The following is a 20,373-nucleotide window of genomic DNA, read 5'->3' on the forward strand; positions in this document are numbered from 1 at the left end:
AATACCACTGGAGAAACTGAAAGTATAGTGAACCATCAGAAAAGCTGGAACGGCTGTTTTTCTGCATTCCTGAAAAGTTAAATTTTTTTTAAAGGAATCATAACGTTATGTAAATTTTTCATAACCTTATGATACAGAAAATGAATCAACAAGCTGTGGGTTCCAGCTTCTTTAATGTGTCTTTAATGCATTTAAATGTTTTTTCCTCTGGTGTACATTATTGATTATTGAATATCTGTCTGACTATTGCACAAAACACCAAAAAATATGAGTTTGATAGAGATTAATTGATAATGACAAGTGTTAGTTGCAGTCCTATTAATTCATTTTGAAGGCTTATTTGTTTTTTCTCTCTTTTCTTTGTAACTGTACATAAGTGAAATCCTTGTCAGAAAATGAAAGACATTTTTACAGTTTTCTAATACTTTAAAAGTTTGAAGAGGAACCTGTGAAATTCCTGCAAAACACTCCCTGGATAAATCACTTCCTCTTTACACAGCACCACGTCAGTTTTATCATCCTTTTCTTGCTTTCCCAGGACTGCCCTGCTACATCCAGACCGTCTCATCATCACATCTGTAGATTTCATACAGACAGGCCCACTGGTCTCTCCCTTTCTTCCATCATCTCCCCCAACCCTGATCTTCCACCCCCTGCTCCGTGGTCCCCTTTCAGTCGTCCAACCACGTCTGCGGAGTGGGTGCCGGCTCCCTCCCCCAGGGGTGGGAGTGATGAGCTGGGGGACGCACTTGACAAACCCCTGGAGAATGATGCGGAGGGCGTCTGGAGCCCGGACATCGAGCAGAGCTTCCAGGAGGCCCTGGCCATCTACCCACCCTGTGGCCGCAGGAAGATCATCCTCTCTGATGAGGGCAAGATGTACGGTATGCCCACTTCTTTCGTCTTACTATCATGTACCTTTTTCTTCTTCAGTGGGATGATAAACACAATTCCTGGAGATCAGCTCATGTGGAAACTGCTCTTTAGGAAGTCTTATTCTCTTAAAGTCTTATTTTCATTTCTTTTTTTACACCACTATGTCAATTTTAGATTCAGTCTACCTTAGAATATCACATTGTAAAAACTATGCTGTATTCAAGAAAAATGTGACGGCAACATGCAGAACATTCAGCTGAGAAATTACTAATAATTGTCACAGGTGTAACATACCGGATCCTTTTTCATTTAAGTAAGTGTTCTAAAGCTTAAAAGGCATTCATTATATCCACAAATGTATTATATTAATTACGTTTAAGTTTTAAAATTACATTCGGTGAGGGGTAAATACTGACTTTTAGGACTCAAAACACATTTTAGAACTTGGACTTTACTTGGAGACATGTTGGTCTTGACTTTGGACTTGCTTCAGGTCAAAACTCTGAATAGCAGCTGTGCCTCCATAAACAAAACAACTTGGGCAGGATCAGGAATCTTATAGTAGATCAGTTATAGTCATTGTTTTTCAATACGCTCTAAATCAAAACTGAGGTGAAATCAATGAATCCCCAGTGATCAGAGGATATGACTAAGGAGTTGAAATGAATCAATTCCATGAATAATAACATTTATAATCTTGCAATAAAGTAAGGAATCTCCGTCCGATGTGAACCGATCTACTCCACACTTGGCGGGTGTCTTGCTAGGGAAACATACATTTTCGAATATGGTGCAATTTGGCCAGATGATAGCATTTCAACAATGAACCTTATGTTGTGGCCTGTTAATTTGAGCCGTAAGTCGCAAAATCCTGAAAACAAATCCTGGATTCTGTGGGTCCAGATAAATCTATCCATACATGCCACGCCCATTGCGCCTGGATCGTCATTTTGAATTGTGTCGAAATCATTTTTTTTTTTTTTTCGTACTCCTACTAAAAATCTCTGGACCAAGCTTGAAAGAGTTACTTTGGTGGCTGTGGGCAAGGTTTATATTACAAAACATGTCACATGTCCTGAATGCTTTGTGCTATTGCAACCACATTGGGTGGACATTTGTAGATATGATATCTGAGTGGCCATGGTACATTTGGTGGCATTCGGCCAATAGGTAGTGCTGTAGCAGCATCATCTAACTATAAAGGAAGATATCTTTGTCCATTTGAGTGCATGTATGACTGTCCTTCACATGTCTCAAGAACTGTTAAATTGACTTCACAATGGTGTATTGCTGAGGATCCACAGAAGTGCAGCATGCAGCCCTCGAGAATGCTTCAAGCAGCACTTTTGGGCTAAGCAATTGGCCTATTGTGAACTGGCACACGCTGCAGACAGGCACTTAACTAGTCATTTCAAATCAAGGAAGCTGTCATAGCTTTATAAGCTATGTTGCAACAATAACTTTCATTGAATATTCTCTGAAAAAGTACAAACTGTTCTACAAAAGAGCAAAGGTGTGCAGAGTTATGGGAAGGCAGACGACAGTACAAATCAGTTTTAGCCACAACCATGATATTGTTTTTACCTTGTGAGCCTCTGTAGTTGCCAATCATGGTAAAATTTGTTCCTGGAGACACCTACTGTAGTGTGAGTTAACACAGAGGCATTTTGAGTATTATGCCGGGTGTTTTTTGTCGGTGGACAGATTTTGTCCCCACAATAGCATATCAACTCTGTAAGATTCAGTCACAAAACTTTCCAGGTGTGTAGTTGAGATCAAAATCTAGTTCCAGGTTGAAGATGGACATGGGAGCAATGGGAATCATGTAGGGGAATAGCAGGTGTCAAAGGGGCTTAGCTTTGCTGTAGAATTTCAGTACATTAATATGTCAATATAAGTTAATATAAATAAATATAAATCATTTTGATGTATTTATTTTCTGATGGACTTAAGTTAAAAAAAAGTAACTAGTTGTAAACCTCTTCTCATGCAAACGCTACTGTATATAAACACATCTGTAGTGTTGTGGACACAACAACACAAATATTCGCTTCCGCACACTTCCCACTACAAACTCCACTTTATATTGTCAGACAATTTGTTTCACATATCTCTCCCCCCTAACACACCCCTTCACCACCACTCCTGTGTGTTCATGTTTCACTGCACAGCTGTCGGCTTTGCTCGGTCCCATAGTGTACAGTATGATGGCATGATATGTCAGAAACGGGCACACATACTTTAATCACTCATTCTTCAACACATACACAACCTCACATGCAGACTTTAATTCGTTCATCTTATATCAGAAGCCATGATATTAATCTGAGAATGAAACAGGATCAGAAAAATTCACTTAAAAAACAGCAAAGCTGCATTTCTATCCACTCCTTCGCAATCCATAAATGACAAAACATTGAACAGTAAATAATTAAAGTACGGTTTGTCAGCCTCATTAACATTTTATAGTTGTGGTAGACCATTTTTCTATTGTTTTTCTGCTATTGATAGTACATATTTTACAGAATTCCTTTTACAAAAATTAGCTCTAAATTTGTCAGCCCAAATTCTCACTTCCTACCAAGAGTACACTTCTTGTGATTTAATGACGTGGATCTTAACTTAAGTGTGGAAAATCCCAGCAGAATATCTGATAGATTACTTGACACACAAACTGTAGTGTAATATCACACTGTTCATGTTGTTTGGCCTCAGATCATTGATTATTTGTTGGCACCCTCCTGATATGTGGTTTTGCCTTTCAGTTAATCCTAAAATAATGATTTACGGTTTGGAGTAGCGACATAGTTCTTTACTGTAGGTCTTTTCTTATTGGCTCATCGGGTAATGTCATAGCATTAATGCCAACAGGTGCTGGGAAGGTGAGGTGACATTCCTATAAGACGTCTTGCTGAAAGATGTCTGGTAACAGATGGCTTGGCCATAGTGTGTCCTCCTGCCTGAATACTTGATAGTGGATCTGCTTGGTGGAAAACTAGCGGATGAATGTAGTGGTGCAATCAGACAGCCTCTGTCATCACCTTGTTTTGTCACTGTGCCAGACAGCTCCTTTAACTGTTGGCTTTGCCTAGCCTAGCTTAGCCACCTATTGAGGTCATGGCCATCCTCTGATCAACACTTAAACCCTTATAAAGCCTGTAATAATAGTTGGAGGAAGGCAGAGGAGAGAGGCTGGTGGCAGGTGGCTCAGTCTGTGTCCTGGGGCTGGATGGGTTAAGGTGGTGATGGTGGTGTTCTTGGCAAAGCAAGCACTGAGGTGCCCCTTCCTCCCTGCGGGGGTCAGGGGCAGGTGATGTGCGCCAGGGAGCGCGTTGGCTCGCCAGGAATGGCATGTGCGTTTAGGAGCCTGGGGGTTCAAGGCAGCTCGGCTGTAACCCTAAACCAGAATAGACGTTTACCCTTTGAGCGCCTGGAAGGGGAGGAGGACGGGTGGACAAATAAACACCAAGGTGGGCAGTGGTGTCTTGCTTGGCTTAGAGCCCATCAGAGCTCTCACACCTGTCCCCACTGTGTGTTTATGTGTGCGTTTTGAAGTGACAAAGGTAGAGGTTGTGCGTACCTCCTCTACTCCATGCTTTTTCTGTGATTTACCTTCCTCATATCTATTGACTTGACGTGTCTCTTTTAGTCCTTCACGAACAGCCTCTTCCCCCTCCTGTCAGTCAGTTGGTCCGTCTGCCTTTCACTTCACCTCTAGCGGCTCCCTGAGTTCAACCTGACAGCCTTGTGGCAAATCCAGATTTATGACCTGAGAAATGAGGCAATACTGAGCCCGTGTGTGGCCCACTGTGTCCCCATTGGCCCTGAACAGCCAGATGAGCCCTTCCCTTACAGCCCCTGCAGCTCCCCTGTCCTCCCCTTTTATCGCCATCCCTGGGGTCACAAGTGGCCAACAACTCTAGTCATTCAAGCCACCACAATCAATGCAAAGCCACTTTGAAGGTCTTTACTGTTGTTAATGTTGTTAAAGTGCTGATGGGTGGTCTTAAATCAGGTATCTGAATCAAATATCAGCTGAGAATATTTTTAAAGGCATACATGAAATGATGAGACGATTACTAAATGGTTCTAGAAATGTTATTTTGTCTTCTTGCATGGGCTAAATATGGATACATAGACCAAACAAACTTCTAGCAAAGTAACTGTTTGTCTGTTGGCCGAGAGCGACATACTCCGAATTTTAGGTTGAATTCCCCTTTGAGGAATGAATGCCATTCTTTACTAAACAATATGATATTGAGTCTCCGAGCAGCGAAACAGAAGCAATGTGTGCTTCTATCCATTGTAAATTCCTCAATTGAATGGAATGTTTTTAGCTCATATTCAACTTACATTCATCACATTTTTTTCCCATAATACTGTGCATAGCTCTGGCTCTCGCGCCCGTTAATCAACGGACCTATTAGCTCGCTTATTAGGGACGGTGTCACGGACATTGTGGCGGTTATGTGCTCCAGCAGTAATTCGACATGCATCTGCCAAGGAAAACATTTCCTGCCTTGTGTGGCTCTCAGCAAGAGATGTGCCCTGTGGTCTAACTGAAGGCCTCATGCTGCAAAAACAGTCCCGAACAGTCCCGAACTTGTAGTGCAGTGAAAGCAAGTGCTGACAGCTCTCACTGAAGAATGTGGCATTGGAAATATGAATATCTTCCCTCTTTATTTACTGCCATATAACTACAGCATGAATGTATGTTTTGCAATTGTTTAAATTCATGATTTCTTTGGACTTTCTTTTTTAAATCTGGCAGCATTAAATCTTGCATCAGATCATGTTTTATGCAGCTGTTTTTTCCCCACACACTTGATCTCCTAACATCTGTGAGAGGAGAGCTTTTCCCACATTTTGATGGCTTCTGCTTCCTGTGAAAAAAACCCCAAACATTACTTGTGTTTGTGCGGTGGATAAAAGTCACAATGTTTCCCTCAGTAGTGGCATTTTTTCTCTAACTGCTGATGAAAGAATACCCATTGTGCTCTGACGAAGCTTTGCGGGTTCAGCATGTCAACCCTTTGTCGATTTTTGTCAGGCGGTGCAACTATGTTTTTGTCTCAAGTCATTCTCATTAAGAATGTGACGTAAAGGTCAGCGGAAAGCCACAAGCGAGTCCTCACCTGGGTACAAACTCTGGCAGTAAAGTGAGAAATTCACAAGTGACCTTGACCTGTTGACCTGTTGACCTTTTGAAGAAGCCTCTAGGGCATGCATTTTGAAGTGGTTTTCCTTTGTAACTATGCCTCTGCATTATATTTCACTAATAGAGGGATGCATTTGATTGGGGTAGAAGGTTATACTTTTTCTTTTAGAGATTATCTAAAATAATCATAAAGTTGAATCAACATCTTTCTAAAACAGGTTCAACAAAACTGATTATTAACTTCCTTAAGGGAAGATGTATTGCAAGACTGTTGTATTAGTCAATTTGTTTTAGCTTAATGTACCTAGTAATAAACTGTTAATTGAATGTATATTCTGCATTAGCTTGCTTCACTGAAGGTTTTTGATCCTTACTGAATAGGAAATATTTAAATATATTTTTGCTGCACTGTTCCATCAAAGGGAAATAGTCCTGACGTCTTATGCATCATTTTAAACACCTACTTTTATTATTACTGATGGGGGACACCCGAGCTTCACACGAGGAAGCCAAGGAGATGAACCTACTACCATTTAGTCCTGACACCGACTTTCAGGCTCTCATGGGATTTGATTCTCTCTGGAGGGATTTCAAGGAAACCCCCTGCCGATGATGAGCTCCTGGAATCTCCTCTCACTGCTCCCTTATCTCTTTCTGTCTGTACCCCTCTTCTCTGCATCTCACAGTGTAACCAATAGGACGGGGTGAGCAATGACAGCCATGTAACAGAGCTGTTACTGTCACATTATCTGGACATCTTAGATCAGCAAGATCAAAGGTCCAAACTGGTCAGACATCTGTTGATCTGTCTATGCGATTAAAATACGTTGAGCCTAAGGCAAACTTCCTCTCAAATAAATCTCTGTAATTGCGAAGACACTCGTGGCAGGTTGTGTTAATATAACATGACATCTGTTAAGTTTACTCCTCTGCTAGAAATACTATACTTTCTCAGAAATCAAGAGCAAATTTCAGATTTGACTATGACAGCGCCGAGTGTTTCATTCATGCTTGCAAAATCCACAGCATTCCTCTCATACTCAAAAACCAACTTACAGAAATGTAATTAAGAAAATAGGAAGTAACACTTAATTTTACAGATCCTCTGTTTACTTATAATTTCCTTTCTAATTTCTCTGGAGTTTCCTGGAAAGAACAAAGTCCTTTGGTTCTAATAATAGGTAAAATGGAGACAAAATGCGTAGATTCTGGAGGACTTTCTGACAAGAAACTGCTCCGATATATATTAAGAATTGAATAGCTGTATTATTGGAAGCTTGATTCAATATATACAGTAGGCTGTATTGTTTTCCTAGAGACAAAATGTACTTTGTTTGTATGTTCAGCTGACCTGCTCTGCACTGACTAAATTACTTCAGGTTTCCTTCAGGTTTTCCCCCTCTAATTTGAAAAGAATACATTCCAATCACATAAATTCAAGAAGAGTTAACTGATACTTGTCATCAGAAAACATTGGTTAGGAGTTAATGTTTGCTTTTTTTTAAATGAGGTTTTGGTTTCGATAAAAATGAATTTAAATGAACAAATGAAATGAAAGAGTATGCAATTGTACACAGATCGTTGAGTTTGTCTTAATCTTTCCTGTCATGATTAGGTGAAACATTTTCCTCAATTATTACGCATGTTACACATTATTATATTAACACAGTCACCATGCTTATAATATACTGAGAGAAGGGAATTTGTCTCTTTTTAATGATTTTTGGACAAAATGGCAGTTTAACTCAGTAAAGCCAAAACCGAGATGAAAGATATGAACCATACAAATTTGATACCAGTTATCCATTTTTCAAATTATTACATTTTGAAGTTACCAAGTAGTGACTCTCTTAATGCTGGACCAGCTGGGCTGTTGCATCCCTGGCCCTATAACTGTTGTAGTACTTGACTCGTTGCTGGTATCGACGCTTGATAGAGGTCTTTTCAGAACTCAGTAGGCTGCGTCCAGGCTCTATCGGAGGGGAAATAACACCCAGCCAAGACATTCCTGCAGCCTAAATGTGACCTTTGTTTTCCAGAGCTGACACAGTGGGGCATATGTGCTGTTGGAAACGTATGGCTAGCAGATGCGTCTTCAGAGAGGATGGCAGTTACAGTTTGTAGACAGTTACATGCACACATGTACACAGGCGCACAAAATCAAATTTAAATCGAACTTAAATTCGGTCAAAGGTTCAACAGATTGTAATTTGAACTGTATACACGGTATAACTAAAATACAACTGCACATGTACAAGGAACATTTTTATTATACATTATATACATGTATTACAGTTCATGTACATATGGAAGATGTTGTTGTACACACAAACAGGACATAGGGTGATGTCGGAGCAGCAGATGCAGGACCTGGTGTGGACCAGTCAGTATATAGGAATGTTAAGAATGCACCAGGCTGAGATGGAGACACTGGGTAGAAGAGAGAGAGATCAGACCAGGCCAGTGATGACCACAGCCCCATTAGGGAAGGGCAGATTTATGACCAGCCAGGCCCAGAGGTTGACTTTGGAAGGGGTACTATATATATAGTGCCTTCACTAACCCTGTCCACCTCTCCCTGACCTCTAAACACAGGCCTGAGGAGGAGGAGAGCCAGAAGGAAAACTGTTGAAACCATGTTTATAAGAACTTTTTAGGATCAACATTAAGAGAGTAGGAGACGTAAGGAAGTAACACTTAATTTTACACATCCTCTTTTTACTTATAATTTCCTAATAATTTTCCAGATTTTCCTGGAAAGAACAATGTCATCTGGAAGACTTTCCGTCAAGAAAGTGCTCCAATATATATTCAGAATATCTGTATTATTGGAAGCTTGATTCAGTTTAGACAGTATGCTGAATGTTTTGCCTGTAGACAAAATGTACTTTGTTTGTATGTTCAGCTGACCTGCTCTGCACTGACTAAACTACTTCAGGTTTCCTCTATTTTTCCCCTCTAATTTGAAAAGAATACATTCCAATCACATAAATGCAAGAAGAGTTAACTGATACTTGTCACCAGAAAACATTGGTTAAGAGTTATTTTTTTTTTAATGAGCATGTAATTATGCACAGATTGTTGAGTTTGTTTTTATCCTTCCAGGAGTAAAAACGATTCAGGTTAAATTCGGGGTACTTTATTTGCCTGTCCAGTTGTAACTAAAGTATTCATTATCATTATAATGAAAATTAGTTTTTATATTCAACAAAATTAATGCGTGCAGCAAATTTGCACACATGTTTTTGTTATATTTGTACAGGTTATATATATTCAGTTGTGAACCCACCTTCCAACAGGAAGTTGGATTAAACCAATCAACTTCTTTGATAAGCTGGGCCGCACATAGGGAGATGTGTGTGCTTCAGCTCCCAAAATGCTATTATCTGATCAGATCTGAAGAGAATTAGGTTTATCTTTACAGATGTGTATATATATATATATTACTTGTTTGGGTATGACCAGTGGTTAATGTTAACAACTTTAGTGAAATATTTCTGTCAAAGACATTTCTCCATCAGTTTGCAAACCTTGAAGGTTCACCATCTTGACAAACTATGAGAGAGTTGTATTGCTAAAATAAGTACAATTACGGTGTCCTATCAAGAGTTTGCCTCTTTTCTAAGAGAAAAATGCTTTTTTGGCAGCACTGAAACAAATGTAAGTAATGGGGACCTTGCTTTACCATGCTAAGTTCAGCAGTATCCCCTGAACTCTGGATCACTTCGACTTTGCTGCTGCTGTGGTCGACCCTTTTCATGCAGTTAAGAATTGTTTCCATCAGATTCCCCCCAGGCAAGTCCATGACTGCAGGCAGTGTGATAAACAACATCAAACTGAGAACCAGTGGGTGATGGTATAATGTTCCTACTGACTTTCCTGCAGACTTGGCTGGCACAAGTTCCCTGTCTGTGTTACTCTCATTGGATATCATGATCTCATCGCTGTGTGACTGAGTCCCCTCTCTGATCTCATGGGTGTGTTGGAGGGTATTTTTGATGGGGCCCTTCCCCAAGCACTCACACTAGGAGCGGCAGGGCATCTGATACGAGAACATGAAGCGAAACCTCTTTGACAGTCCATTAATGAATCTGTTTGCATGCTTAGTAATTTTGAATGGGGATACCATCCTATGGATAACGCAGTTTGTCCTTTTGCTCTGTTGGTGCTAGAATACCTTTTTAACTGCTATCTCTGAGAAGAAAAAACTTTTAATTTTATTGTAGAAAACAAGAAAGCATTTTCATAGAAGAACTTTACAACTTGCATTTCAGTGTCTTTCCTGGTTGTACTGGTACAAATACCATGGTTTCAGGTGATCAAGTTGAGCAACTTGAGCCTAGGAAAATTTAGAAATCCATGACAAAGTTTCAAAAGTGTTTGGCTACCAAAGTGAAAAACTGGTCTATTCTTCTGAATTCATTCAGGAGTTCATTCAATAGTTTTTATTCATCTGTAGGGACATGCTTTTCTTTTTGCCAGTTGCCCAAGCCTTTATTATATAGGACATACAGGAAACTTGCTCTAACCACTGTCCCACCAACCGCCCTGTTTAGAGACAGGATTACGCATATCTGTCTGCTACACAGAAAGTCCCTGTTGGATTGGATACACAAGGTACATCTTACAGTACGCTGAGTGAAGTTTCCAGAAGATAAATTGCGGGGAACTGGAAGAACTTGCTGCTCTAACATCAGGAAGTCAATAGAGGCAACTTAATGTTCATTTGAGGTCAAGTACCGTGAGGACTTTGACAAAGCTCTCTGTTCGTCTTTTTTAGAGTGATTGCCAGGAAATGTGGAAGACTTTTTTAATCCCTGGGGAATTAAAGAAATATGCATTTAGGGACTCAAACAATCGGCCGGCGAGTGCACCTCCAGATAAACACTAAACGGTTGAGGACTTGCAGGCCTAAAAAGAAAGTAAGATTGAGATGGAATGAATGCTGCGACTCAGGCTTAAGTGTGTGTGAATTTGTCTGTGTGTGACTGTGTATATAATGGAGTAGACGGCATTTGAGAGAGAGAGATTTAGTCCACAAAAGCATCACACAAAGGCAGTTCTACAACAGGGTCGTGTGTGTCCGTGTGTGTGTGTGTGTGTGTGTGTGTGTGTGTGTGTCCGTGTGTCCGTGTGTGTGTGTGTTTGTGTGTGTTTGTGTGTGTGTGTGTGTGTGTGTGTGTGTGTGTGTGTGTGTGTGTGTGTGTGTGTGTGTGTGTGTGTGTGTGTGTGTGCCTGTGTCAGGGTCCTGAAACTTTACAAGTATTTGGATCAATACCATTTTTCCTCTTTGCTCTCCAAACCAGCACTGGCTCATTCAGGGATAATATCACTCTGTTGTACATGTTCAAGACTTAGGTTACCAATGGAACTTGGTTGATGACAAAGTCCATTTTAAATTTTTTTTTATTTTTTTTTACAAATGTTACTTGTTAAATTCAAGTTTCAGTTTACTTTATTCAACTAGGATAATCCACTCTATATCAAAATTACTTTCCATGAAATCCTGCATGTATCAAAAACAAACAAGACAGTGGCACCGTTATACTGCAGGCTGCTCTTGAACACAGCATTTTTGGCTGCAGCGATATCGAGGAGATGTGGACCCCACCTTCCCGAGCCTTTTGCCGCTAGTCTTGTGCCGCCATTAGGGGGCAGTGTTGAAGCTCATCTTAACAGTTTGATCAGGCGTAGAGGAACAGTGTGAGTTCATGTTATTTCATTTCTTAATTTATAATTCCAGTTTATAACAACTTAGTCATGCTATCATTCCTATCATAGCAAAAAGTCTGACAAGTGATCAGATAGACAATAAGATTTCTCCAGTTATTTCAAACTCATTAAGAAGACAAAACGGGCAAACTGGCAAACAAAAAGCACACTTTACCTACCATAATTACTGAACATTTGCATGCACACCAGGGTTGGGCAATCATTTCTATTTTCATATCGGCCAATTGCATCTGATGTTTTCTGCAAACAATTCATCTAAAGGTACGTGAATAAACATTTAAAAAGAGTGTAAAATTTTGATTTAAATATCTAAACATTAAAACAAATCTATACCACAGAATAAAGTTGTATAGATAGACTAAACTGCCTATGTTTCTTGGCCCATCTGACTTGATGTGTTGCTGTGTTTCCAGTTCTCAGTAACTGGTATGTACATTAGTAATGATAGCATGGACTATGAAACCAAGAGTTGTCCTTATTATTATCTCAATTTAATATTTAGAAAGTCTCCATACAAAATACAACTTAGAGTAAAACTATTGTAATATACGTTGCCAGCAATCGCATGCAAATCCATGTTCTTTATAGCCTTGAAAAGTTGTATTCAACAGTGTATAGAGGCAGACTTCTGGCTGATAGATTCCCCCCTGCTGGGTATACAAGCTGACAACCTAAATAGATTCTGTAATGACTTAGCAACAAAACCCGAATGCTTTTAAAAAGGCATTAAGTGGAAAATGATGTGTGAGCAAACTGTGGTTCACATGGGTACTGAGAAGAAACGGTGTCTTGCGTTCCGCGCAAAATCTGATCACTTTTATTGGCTGTTGAAATTTTTGATAGGGGTTCAACAAAGTTTCACGTTTCCTGGTTTCACCATTTGGGGTCGCTTGAGTGGCCGTTTTATGATGCGTTATTAGCTCTGACCCAAGCGTCGGTATGTAAGGGAAAATCTGACGGGTTTGTACCAGGTTGTGTGTCGTGACTGATCTGTGTGTTAATTCACATTGAGCTGTGGTGCCAAGGGAAAAATTACAGTGTTTAAGAGGTGGTGCAAAGTTTAGCAAACGTGTGTGTGTGTGTATGTGTGTGTGTGTGTGTGTGTGTGTGTGTGTGTGTGTGTGTGTGTGTGTGTGTGTGTGTGTGTGTGTGTGTGCGCGTGTGAGAAATATCCTTTGAGAGCTGTGTGATTCCCTCTGTAACCGATCTTGTGTTTATCATCTTTATGTCCTCCCTTTTATTGCCTAAATGTGATATACTCTATATAACTAAGGATTTTTTCATTTTTAATGAATCTATTAATTAATTTTCAAAATAATCTGGTAACAAATTACATTTAAATACATGTTAGTCTACCAAATATTCAAAAAACCAAAAGAAAATCCCCACAGTAACTTCCCAGAGCACAGAATGACTCATTTAAATGACCTGTTTTGTACTTCTAGCAGTTAAAAACCTATAAATATATTAAATTAAGAATTATATAAAAGCAGCAAATGGTCACATTTGAGAAGCTGCAACCAGCACATGAATAGCATGTTGTTCAATAAATTACTTGAATGATTATTACATTTTTATGGTTACAGTGAACTAATCGGTTAATTGACTTATCGTTTCAGCAATATACAGTATATGTATGCAAAATGTTTTTGTATTCTTTGTACAACAGCTAGCTTTTATACAGGCCTATTAACAGTGCATGGACTTGCATGGCAGTAGTACAGAGCCCCCCAAGCCATATTGTTTCTTGTCAAAACTACAATAACAACAAACTCTCAAATCCTACACCCCAAAACTGGACATGTATAACTGTGCACATTGTGTACATGTCTATTTGTGTGTTTTTAACAATCTTAGCCATTAAAGTAGAGGTTTAGTTTTGGAGAAGAGGGTGAAAGAAGCCACATGACCATTGCCCTCTACTGTAATCTGAGACTCTAGATGGGGGGAACGAGCCCAAGATTTACTGCAGGCGTAAAGGCATATTCCATAAACATTGACACACACACCAGCTGCCTGGCTGCCTCACCAGACTGGGCCCCCTTTGGTCGCTGGCCTGTACCGTGTCTGTCCTGAGTCCGGTGTGAGGATCGCATGGCTGCAGCCTCCACCTGCTTTGCCAATGTGACCTGTCTGTCAGCAGTGGCAGACCACAGACGCACACTCACTGTAGAGATTCAAGCTCAGGGTACACTCAGAGGGTCAGGCTCAGGCTGATGCAAGCTCTCACATAGACAGATGTATAAACTTACAGTTTTCAGCGTTGACACACTTGACAGGTTTTACTCTTGCTTGAGGCACGTGTGTTTGCATGTCATCTGTACATGCATGCATGCAAACTCTTTCAAATATGTGCACTCGCAGACATGGATACAAACATGTTTTAAGCAGGGTTGATTCACCTAATTATACAGTGACTTCAGCACACAAGTACTTGTTTAAATACAGTATGTACACAGAAATACAGCGTATGTATGCATATACATTTCCTCATTCCTCCCTCAGGCACACAGAGCAGGCTCACTAATGATTAGTTAAAAGTTAGCTTCGGAAAACATTTGAATCCCTGCACACCTAGAACCTGCTCCTCATTAGCCCCTCACTCTCAGTTCAAGTACAACAGACCAGACCACAAGGGCCCTGTTTCAGAAAGCATGTTAAACAAAGTTCAACTCTAACCCTGAAGTCTGAGTTGACTTATCCTGAGTTGGGAAACTCTGGCTCTTGGGTTGCAGAACACCTGGTCAGAGTCAATTAACTCTGAGAAGGTTGAACCTGATATGAAAAGCTGCCATCAACGGAGCTCTGATATTAGGATTCACCATGGCAATGGGTAAATAAAAATCAGAGCCTCCATTTTAATCCAATGGACGTATATATATTAAAGCAAGTATATGTGGACTGTGCAGATTTATCACCTGAGTCAGATCAGGGAAAAGTGTCAATAACTTAATAAAATAAAGTTTTATCATGAATAATTCATCGTATAAACATTTAGATGAAGATTTTAAAATATACATGAATCACGGACGTAGAAACATTGTAATTTCAGTCTGATCCAGTAATAATGTGTTTGGTGACTTAAAGTGTCAGGTAAAATTATATTTAACAGTAGTTAATAGACATCTATTTGGATCTTTGCTCAACAGCATTCATTGTCTTTATTTCAGCTACTTGAACAGATGAAGTAACTTTAAACACGGTCAGTGAAATGCTATCAAAACATTCAGACTATGCGCAGGGTGTTTAAAAAATACTCACTTATATGTACTTATATGTACAAACTACATATTCTGCAGCTGCACCACAATCCTGCTCACTGGTCCGAGCAAGGGTACAAGAAGTAGAGTGGTAGAAAGTAGGGAAGGAGCCTTTCCCCCACCACTTTACGCTCCTGGCACAATTTAGAGTCACAGCTGGTGTGATCCCATCCCAAGATTAAACCAAGGTGCAGCCCCCTTAAACCACTGTTAGAATAAATGACTGCCAATACATAAAACTTTAGGTAGTCCTGAGCAGGCACGTCACTAGGTCGTGAAAACATCAGGGGCTGTAGCCCAGAAGTCAGAGTCCTTCCCAAACGTGGTTCGGGGGTTTCTTCCCTGAGACATTTTTGGCTGAATCCACTGCAGGTCCTGAAACTGTGCAATCTAGAAGACATCACTGCTCTCTCCTGACCCGGTGTTTGGGTTTAACCTGTTAACTGGACACTTTCAGCTGAAAGCGTCTGCGGTTGCCATAGTGACGGCAGATGCGTAGCTGTCCTTGTGAATGCCTCCGTTTACTTTTCATGACACTTTTAAATATAAAGTCACGTACCTGATCAGTCTTTATACTTTTGTTTGAGTAAACGTGTCAGTGGCGTTTATATGTTGCTTGTTGTTACATTAATCAGAGGAGGAGAGCGAGTTGTTCTTCCTAATAATATCTAAGTCTAATTCATTTTCTAAACATATCTATTTGTCTTTGAAACCTGCCTGTGTAAACACATGTGCATAGAATTTTATTCACCACTTCAAAAAACAAAACTTTTTTAGGAGATTTGTAGTCATGCCATTGTAGGAAAATAGATGAAAGATAGGAGATTAACTCGGTGCGCGACCAGCCAAGTCACCCTGGTGTAGTAAAACAGATCTCCTTTGTATAAAGACTATGATTATCTCTCTTAAAAACATAATCCTGTTTTCATCATCTGCAACCGCAGAGACACTCAGCTGAAAGTCTCCAGTTAACAGGGTCATTGTTAAACCGAAACACCGTCACTCAGTCTGCTTTAAGTTTGATTCTAAAATTATCATTTGTCAGTTTGTGGAAGCATCAGAATTTTGCGGTTTTCACTGCTACAATGTTGCATCTGTGGCTGCTGGTAATGCAACCACATAAAAGTCTACTATACTGGGCTATTTTCATTGATGATGGCAGAGAGGTCCAGGGCTATTTCCAAGAGATCCGGGGCTGTAGCCCCAAATGCCCAGGTCTAACGACGCGCTTGGCCCTGAGTAACGAACTTATATCCAACCAGGATTTAGATTCTTCATACAGTATACCTTTGATACGTGCTTTTATATATGGACTGAGTCAACAAGGAAATAAATGGCGTGTCTAGCTCTGTACACAGGGAGGAGACATTTCAGGGTTTGTTCAAGAAAACATGCTAGCGAGCAGGTTAGGTACATAAAGTCAGTAACCACAATAACCGACCCAGATCTTACCTCTATTTCACTCATTCTGCTTTTGGAAACAGGGCCCAGACTTTCTCCAGTTTTTTTTTTTGCAATTTCGATCTTTTTTTCCAGATGAAACTTTATTTATCCAGAGGGCAATTGCTGCAGTAATGGTGTTGCAATGCAGAGTGGGAAGAGAGAAAATATACAGGTTGCAAATATAAAAGTCTAAGATAACAATAGGTTAAAATCCAGGTTAAAATCCTTTGATTATTTTGATATATATATAAGTATTAAATAAGTAAATCAGGAAACACACAATATGTTCCAGACACAAAACTAATGTTCTTTTTTTTTTATTCAGTCACAAGTTGTAATTTGGCAATAAGAAGATATACACATATGTAACATGATATAATGGTAACAATAATCCACTTCTACTTTTCTGATGTGAACTTCTTTTTCTGCTCCAAATTCTAACTAAAGGACCAAGTTGTTTTGGGGGAAAACGCTTATTTTATAAAGCTATTTACTATAAGTATAAGTGGAAGATGTTGAATATTGATGTCCCTGTGCCCGTCTTTCAATTCTGTCCAGATATGAAGGAAAAATGCAATACAAAATGATACTAAATACTAAACGATGTTGTTTTCTGGTTGCTTACAGGACGAAACGAGTTGATTGCACGGTATATCAAACTTCGCACTGGGAAGACACGGACCAGGAAGCAGGTAAGTTCTCAGATGTCATTTGTATCAGCCCCTATTTTTGAACCCCTCCAGAAAAAGTCCTCTGCCGCTGAGTGATTCCCCAACACCCTGGCTGGGTACCCCCCCCACAACTTCTCACTCCCTCCTATTTGGAGGGCTAGAGATGACGATTGATTTAGGGCCAGTGACCAATGCACAGATGCTATAGGATCATATGTCGGTGTTGTTTCTTCACCACCTCATGGATCTAGTGCTTGTTAGAAGGGGAAATAAGCTGGGGAATATGGTGGTCTGGATGGGAGACTGAGGCGGGATGGGTGAGGGATTTGGAACTCTATCCACACTACGGTATCTGATATGGAAGGACTGATGTATGGGCAGTGATGGATGTGGAGAGAACGGGTCTCTGCTAAGTCATCTGGCATACTTAGTGTGGGAATTAAAAGAGTAAGAGGAGAAAGGGGGGCAGTGAGGGATCAGTGGGACAGGTTGGAGGGATAGAGGGACACCTGCTGGCCCAACAGTAGTAACCTGATGGATTGCTGTGTTGCAGCACAGCTTCTTTAGAAAGTTGCTATGGCAGAGACAAAGTAATTACCAACAAAGATTCAGTGTTATTTGTAGAGCAACAGTTGCCAATTTTTCCTGTCAATGTAATGCATATGAAATCCAGTTTGTAATATAATTTGTGAGTGAGGTAAAGCAGGACAAAATCAGTGGATTAGTGGAACTAAATAGAAGTTTGTTATTTCACATGTTTTAAATCACCTAGTGAAGATCTTAAATATTGCTTTGTATTATTTGCGTATTCAATTTCTGACATAAAAAATGCTTCAAGAATAAAGAGATCATAGGACTTTATTAATCCTGAAGGAAAGTGTTATGCCAGATTTCTCACAAATTATAACATTAGAATTAAAACAATAGAGTAATACATGTAAAGTGCATAAGGAGTAATGCTAGCACCAGTGCCTAATAGAATAACAAAGGAATAGAAATGTATTAAAATAAGTTAAATGAAGCAATATTGGTAATTATATTGAAAAGTAATAAAACTTAATATTGCAAATGATATTTATATTATTATTCTCTTCCTGCAGAAGGATGAGAAATCATACAGTTTGATGGCCACTGGTAGAAAAGATCTCCTGTGGCGTTCTGTGATGCACCTCCGTGATCGCAGTATACGACAAAAACAAAAGTAGCTCCATTCTGTAAATTTGTTTGTGGTGATTGGTCATTGGGGGCCAATGTGCCTTGGGTGAGAGGCAGAGTACTCTGTGCTCAGGTTGTCACACAAGCCTCTCCAAGCTGACCATGGCCAATTTAGAGTCTCAAATTCACCGGCTTGTTTTCGCATTTTGGTAGGAAACAAGCATTTGGAGGAAATCCATGTTGGCCACTAAGCCTCTCATTTACGCTGGAAACACAAACGTCACACAAATATTATGCTTAACTCTGCTGTGTTGTCTGTCTTTTAGGTATCTAGTCACATTCAGGTTCTAGCCCGACGGAAGGCCAGGGAGATCCAGGTGAAGCTCAAGGTACGCTACGTGAGTCAACCTTTTTCTGCTCTTTTATATTCAATAAATGTTTTGATTTGACAAGTGTTATTGCTCCTTTTTTATGCACTCATGAAGGAAAAAAGTTAAGGATATGTAGATGAAGTCATATCAATAACTGTAAATCTCCATGTGCCTGAATCCTACTGCACAGGTTCGCCTGTGCACACTGCAAGAGGGCGGAAATAGTCATAGTTGGGTTAAGGGTGTGATTAGTATGTTGCTTTTTTCCAATTTATTTGAATTTAATCAAATTGAGCAGCACCAGATGGAAAGAGGGTGAAAACAGTATTACCCTATATTATTCCCTGTTATTATGAAGCTTCATGTTTTGTTAAAGGTATGTCAGCATCCATGGCCCCTGCACTGCCATGTATTCACATCCTATTAACACAAAGGCACAAACGATGGGCTATTTTAATTGCACCCTCTAATTGATGCCACTTTTAAATTGGTTGCTGACACATTTCGATGAAATGTGAACATATTTCAGGAGGCCTGAGGCTTACTGTGCACGATTATGAACAAGATGAACCAAACACAATTGTCAGGAAACAAATTAATCCCTGCATTATTCCTTCCAGGTTTAGATAAGTAGCTCAATAAAAGTTTTCCTGTGTGGTACGCCGAGAGCTCACACATCCCTGCACCCCCAGTACTTTCTCAGTTTACATTTCTCATCCACGTACACCCGCATACTCGCAGGCAACAAGACTCTCCCTCACCTTGGACGGCAGCCATGAGGGTTCAGCTGGCATGGCCCAGCACCGGTCACAGGGTTGGCCCCTGTGACAGCCCTTTTTAAATACGTCTTTGGTGTAACTGAGATCCCTACCACATGTACCCCCCATATTTCAGCTATGCCCTTGTGTTTGCCAGTTCTGGGAAGAAGAATGCGTCGTGTGGCCTTGCCCATTAGGGCTGGGCGGCAAGTGCTTGTAGTCCTCTGTGGTTTGGAAACTGCTGAGGAGTGCATTCAAAAACAAGAGGTGTATAACTTTACAGTATAGCAGAGGAAAGACAAATTTGTAGCCATCTCACTATTTGAAACATAGTGGCATTTAGCAATTTTGATGCACATTTTAGCATATTAACAAATAACGTTGTTGCCTGCCTTGTCTTCCAGTATGACCTACAACAGAAGCTGGTTGTCATCACAAGCTTGCCCCTGCCAAAGTAATAAACTTAACTCTTGACCCAAAGGCCCTTGACTGTAATATCCCCTTCTCTTCAGCTCTATGCCTGGCAGGGGTTCACAGATGATGCAAGCTGGCCTCTGCCCTTCATTTCCCTTTTTAGGGCTCTGCTTGTGTTACCGATGAAGTGGGGTGCCAACTTAAATGGGGTCTGAATGCTCTCCCTTTGCGTAACTGTCTGATGGTCTCGCTCTTTGTCCCTCTCCATAGGACCAAGTTGCCAAAGACAAGGCCCTGCAGAGTATGGCCACCATGTCCTCAGCCCAGATCATCTCACCTACAGCCTTCCAGAACAAAATGGCTCTCCAGGGCCTGTCTAGGCCAGCTTATCCCACTACTGGTGGGGTGAGTCCCTGACCAGTGTCCCCTATACCATCTTATTCAGACTAACTTGAAAGACTGAGCAGAATCCACATTTTTTTGACATCAGTATAATTTGAAAACTATTTAATAAATATATTATTTACAATAACA

General features: G+C 40.2%; 1 protein-coding gene across 3 annotated transcripts in view; it reads left to right on the forward strand.

Moving 5' to 3' along the window:
* The first annotated feature begins 750 nt into the window (after positions 1-750).
* The window catches only part of tead4 (TEA domain transcription factor 4), a 30,251-nt gene continuing 10,628 nt past the window's right edge, over positions 751-20,373 (forward strand). Inside the window, exons 1-4 of one of the 3 annotated variants that reach the window (XM_083917401.1) lie at positions 751-884; positions 17,098-17,162; positions 18,623-18,694; positions 20,110-20,244. In XM_083917401.1, the coding sequence (XP_083773527.1) occupies positions 878-884; positions 17,098-17,162; positions 18,623-18,694; positions 20,110-20,244 (279 nt within the window). In that variant the 5' untranslated portion in view covers positions 751-877. The remainder of the gene's footprint in view (positions 885-17,097; positions 17,163-18,622; positions 18,695-20,109; positions 20,245-20,373) is intronic. The other 2 variants (XM_083917402.1, XM_083917403.1) reach the window with 2 other exon arrangements.

Source organism: Echiichthys vipera (genome assembly GCF_963691815.1).
Source record: "Echiichthys vipera genome assembly, chromosome: 7".
NCBI lineage: Eukaryota > Metazoa > Chordata > Actinopteri > Perciformes > Trachinidae > Echiichthys > Echiichthys vipera.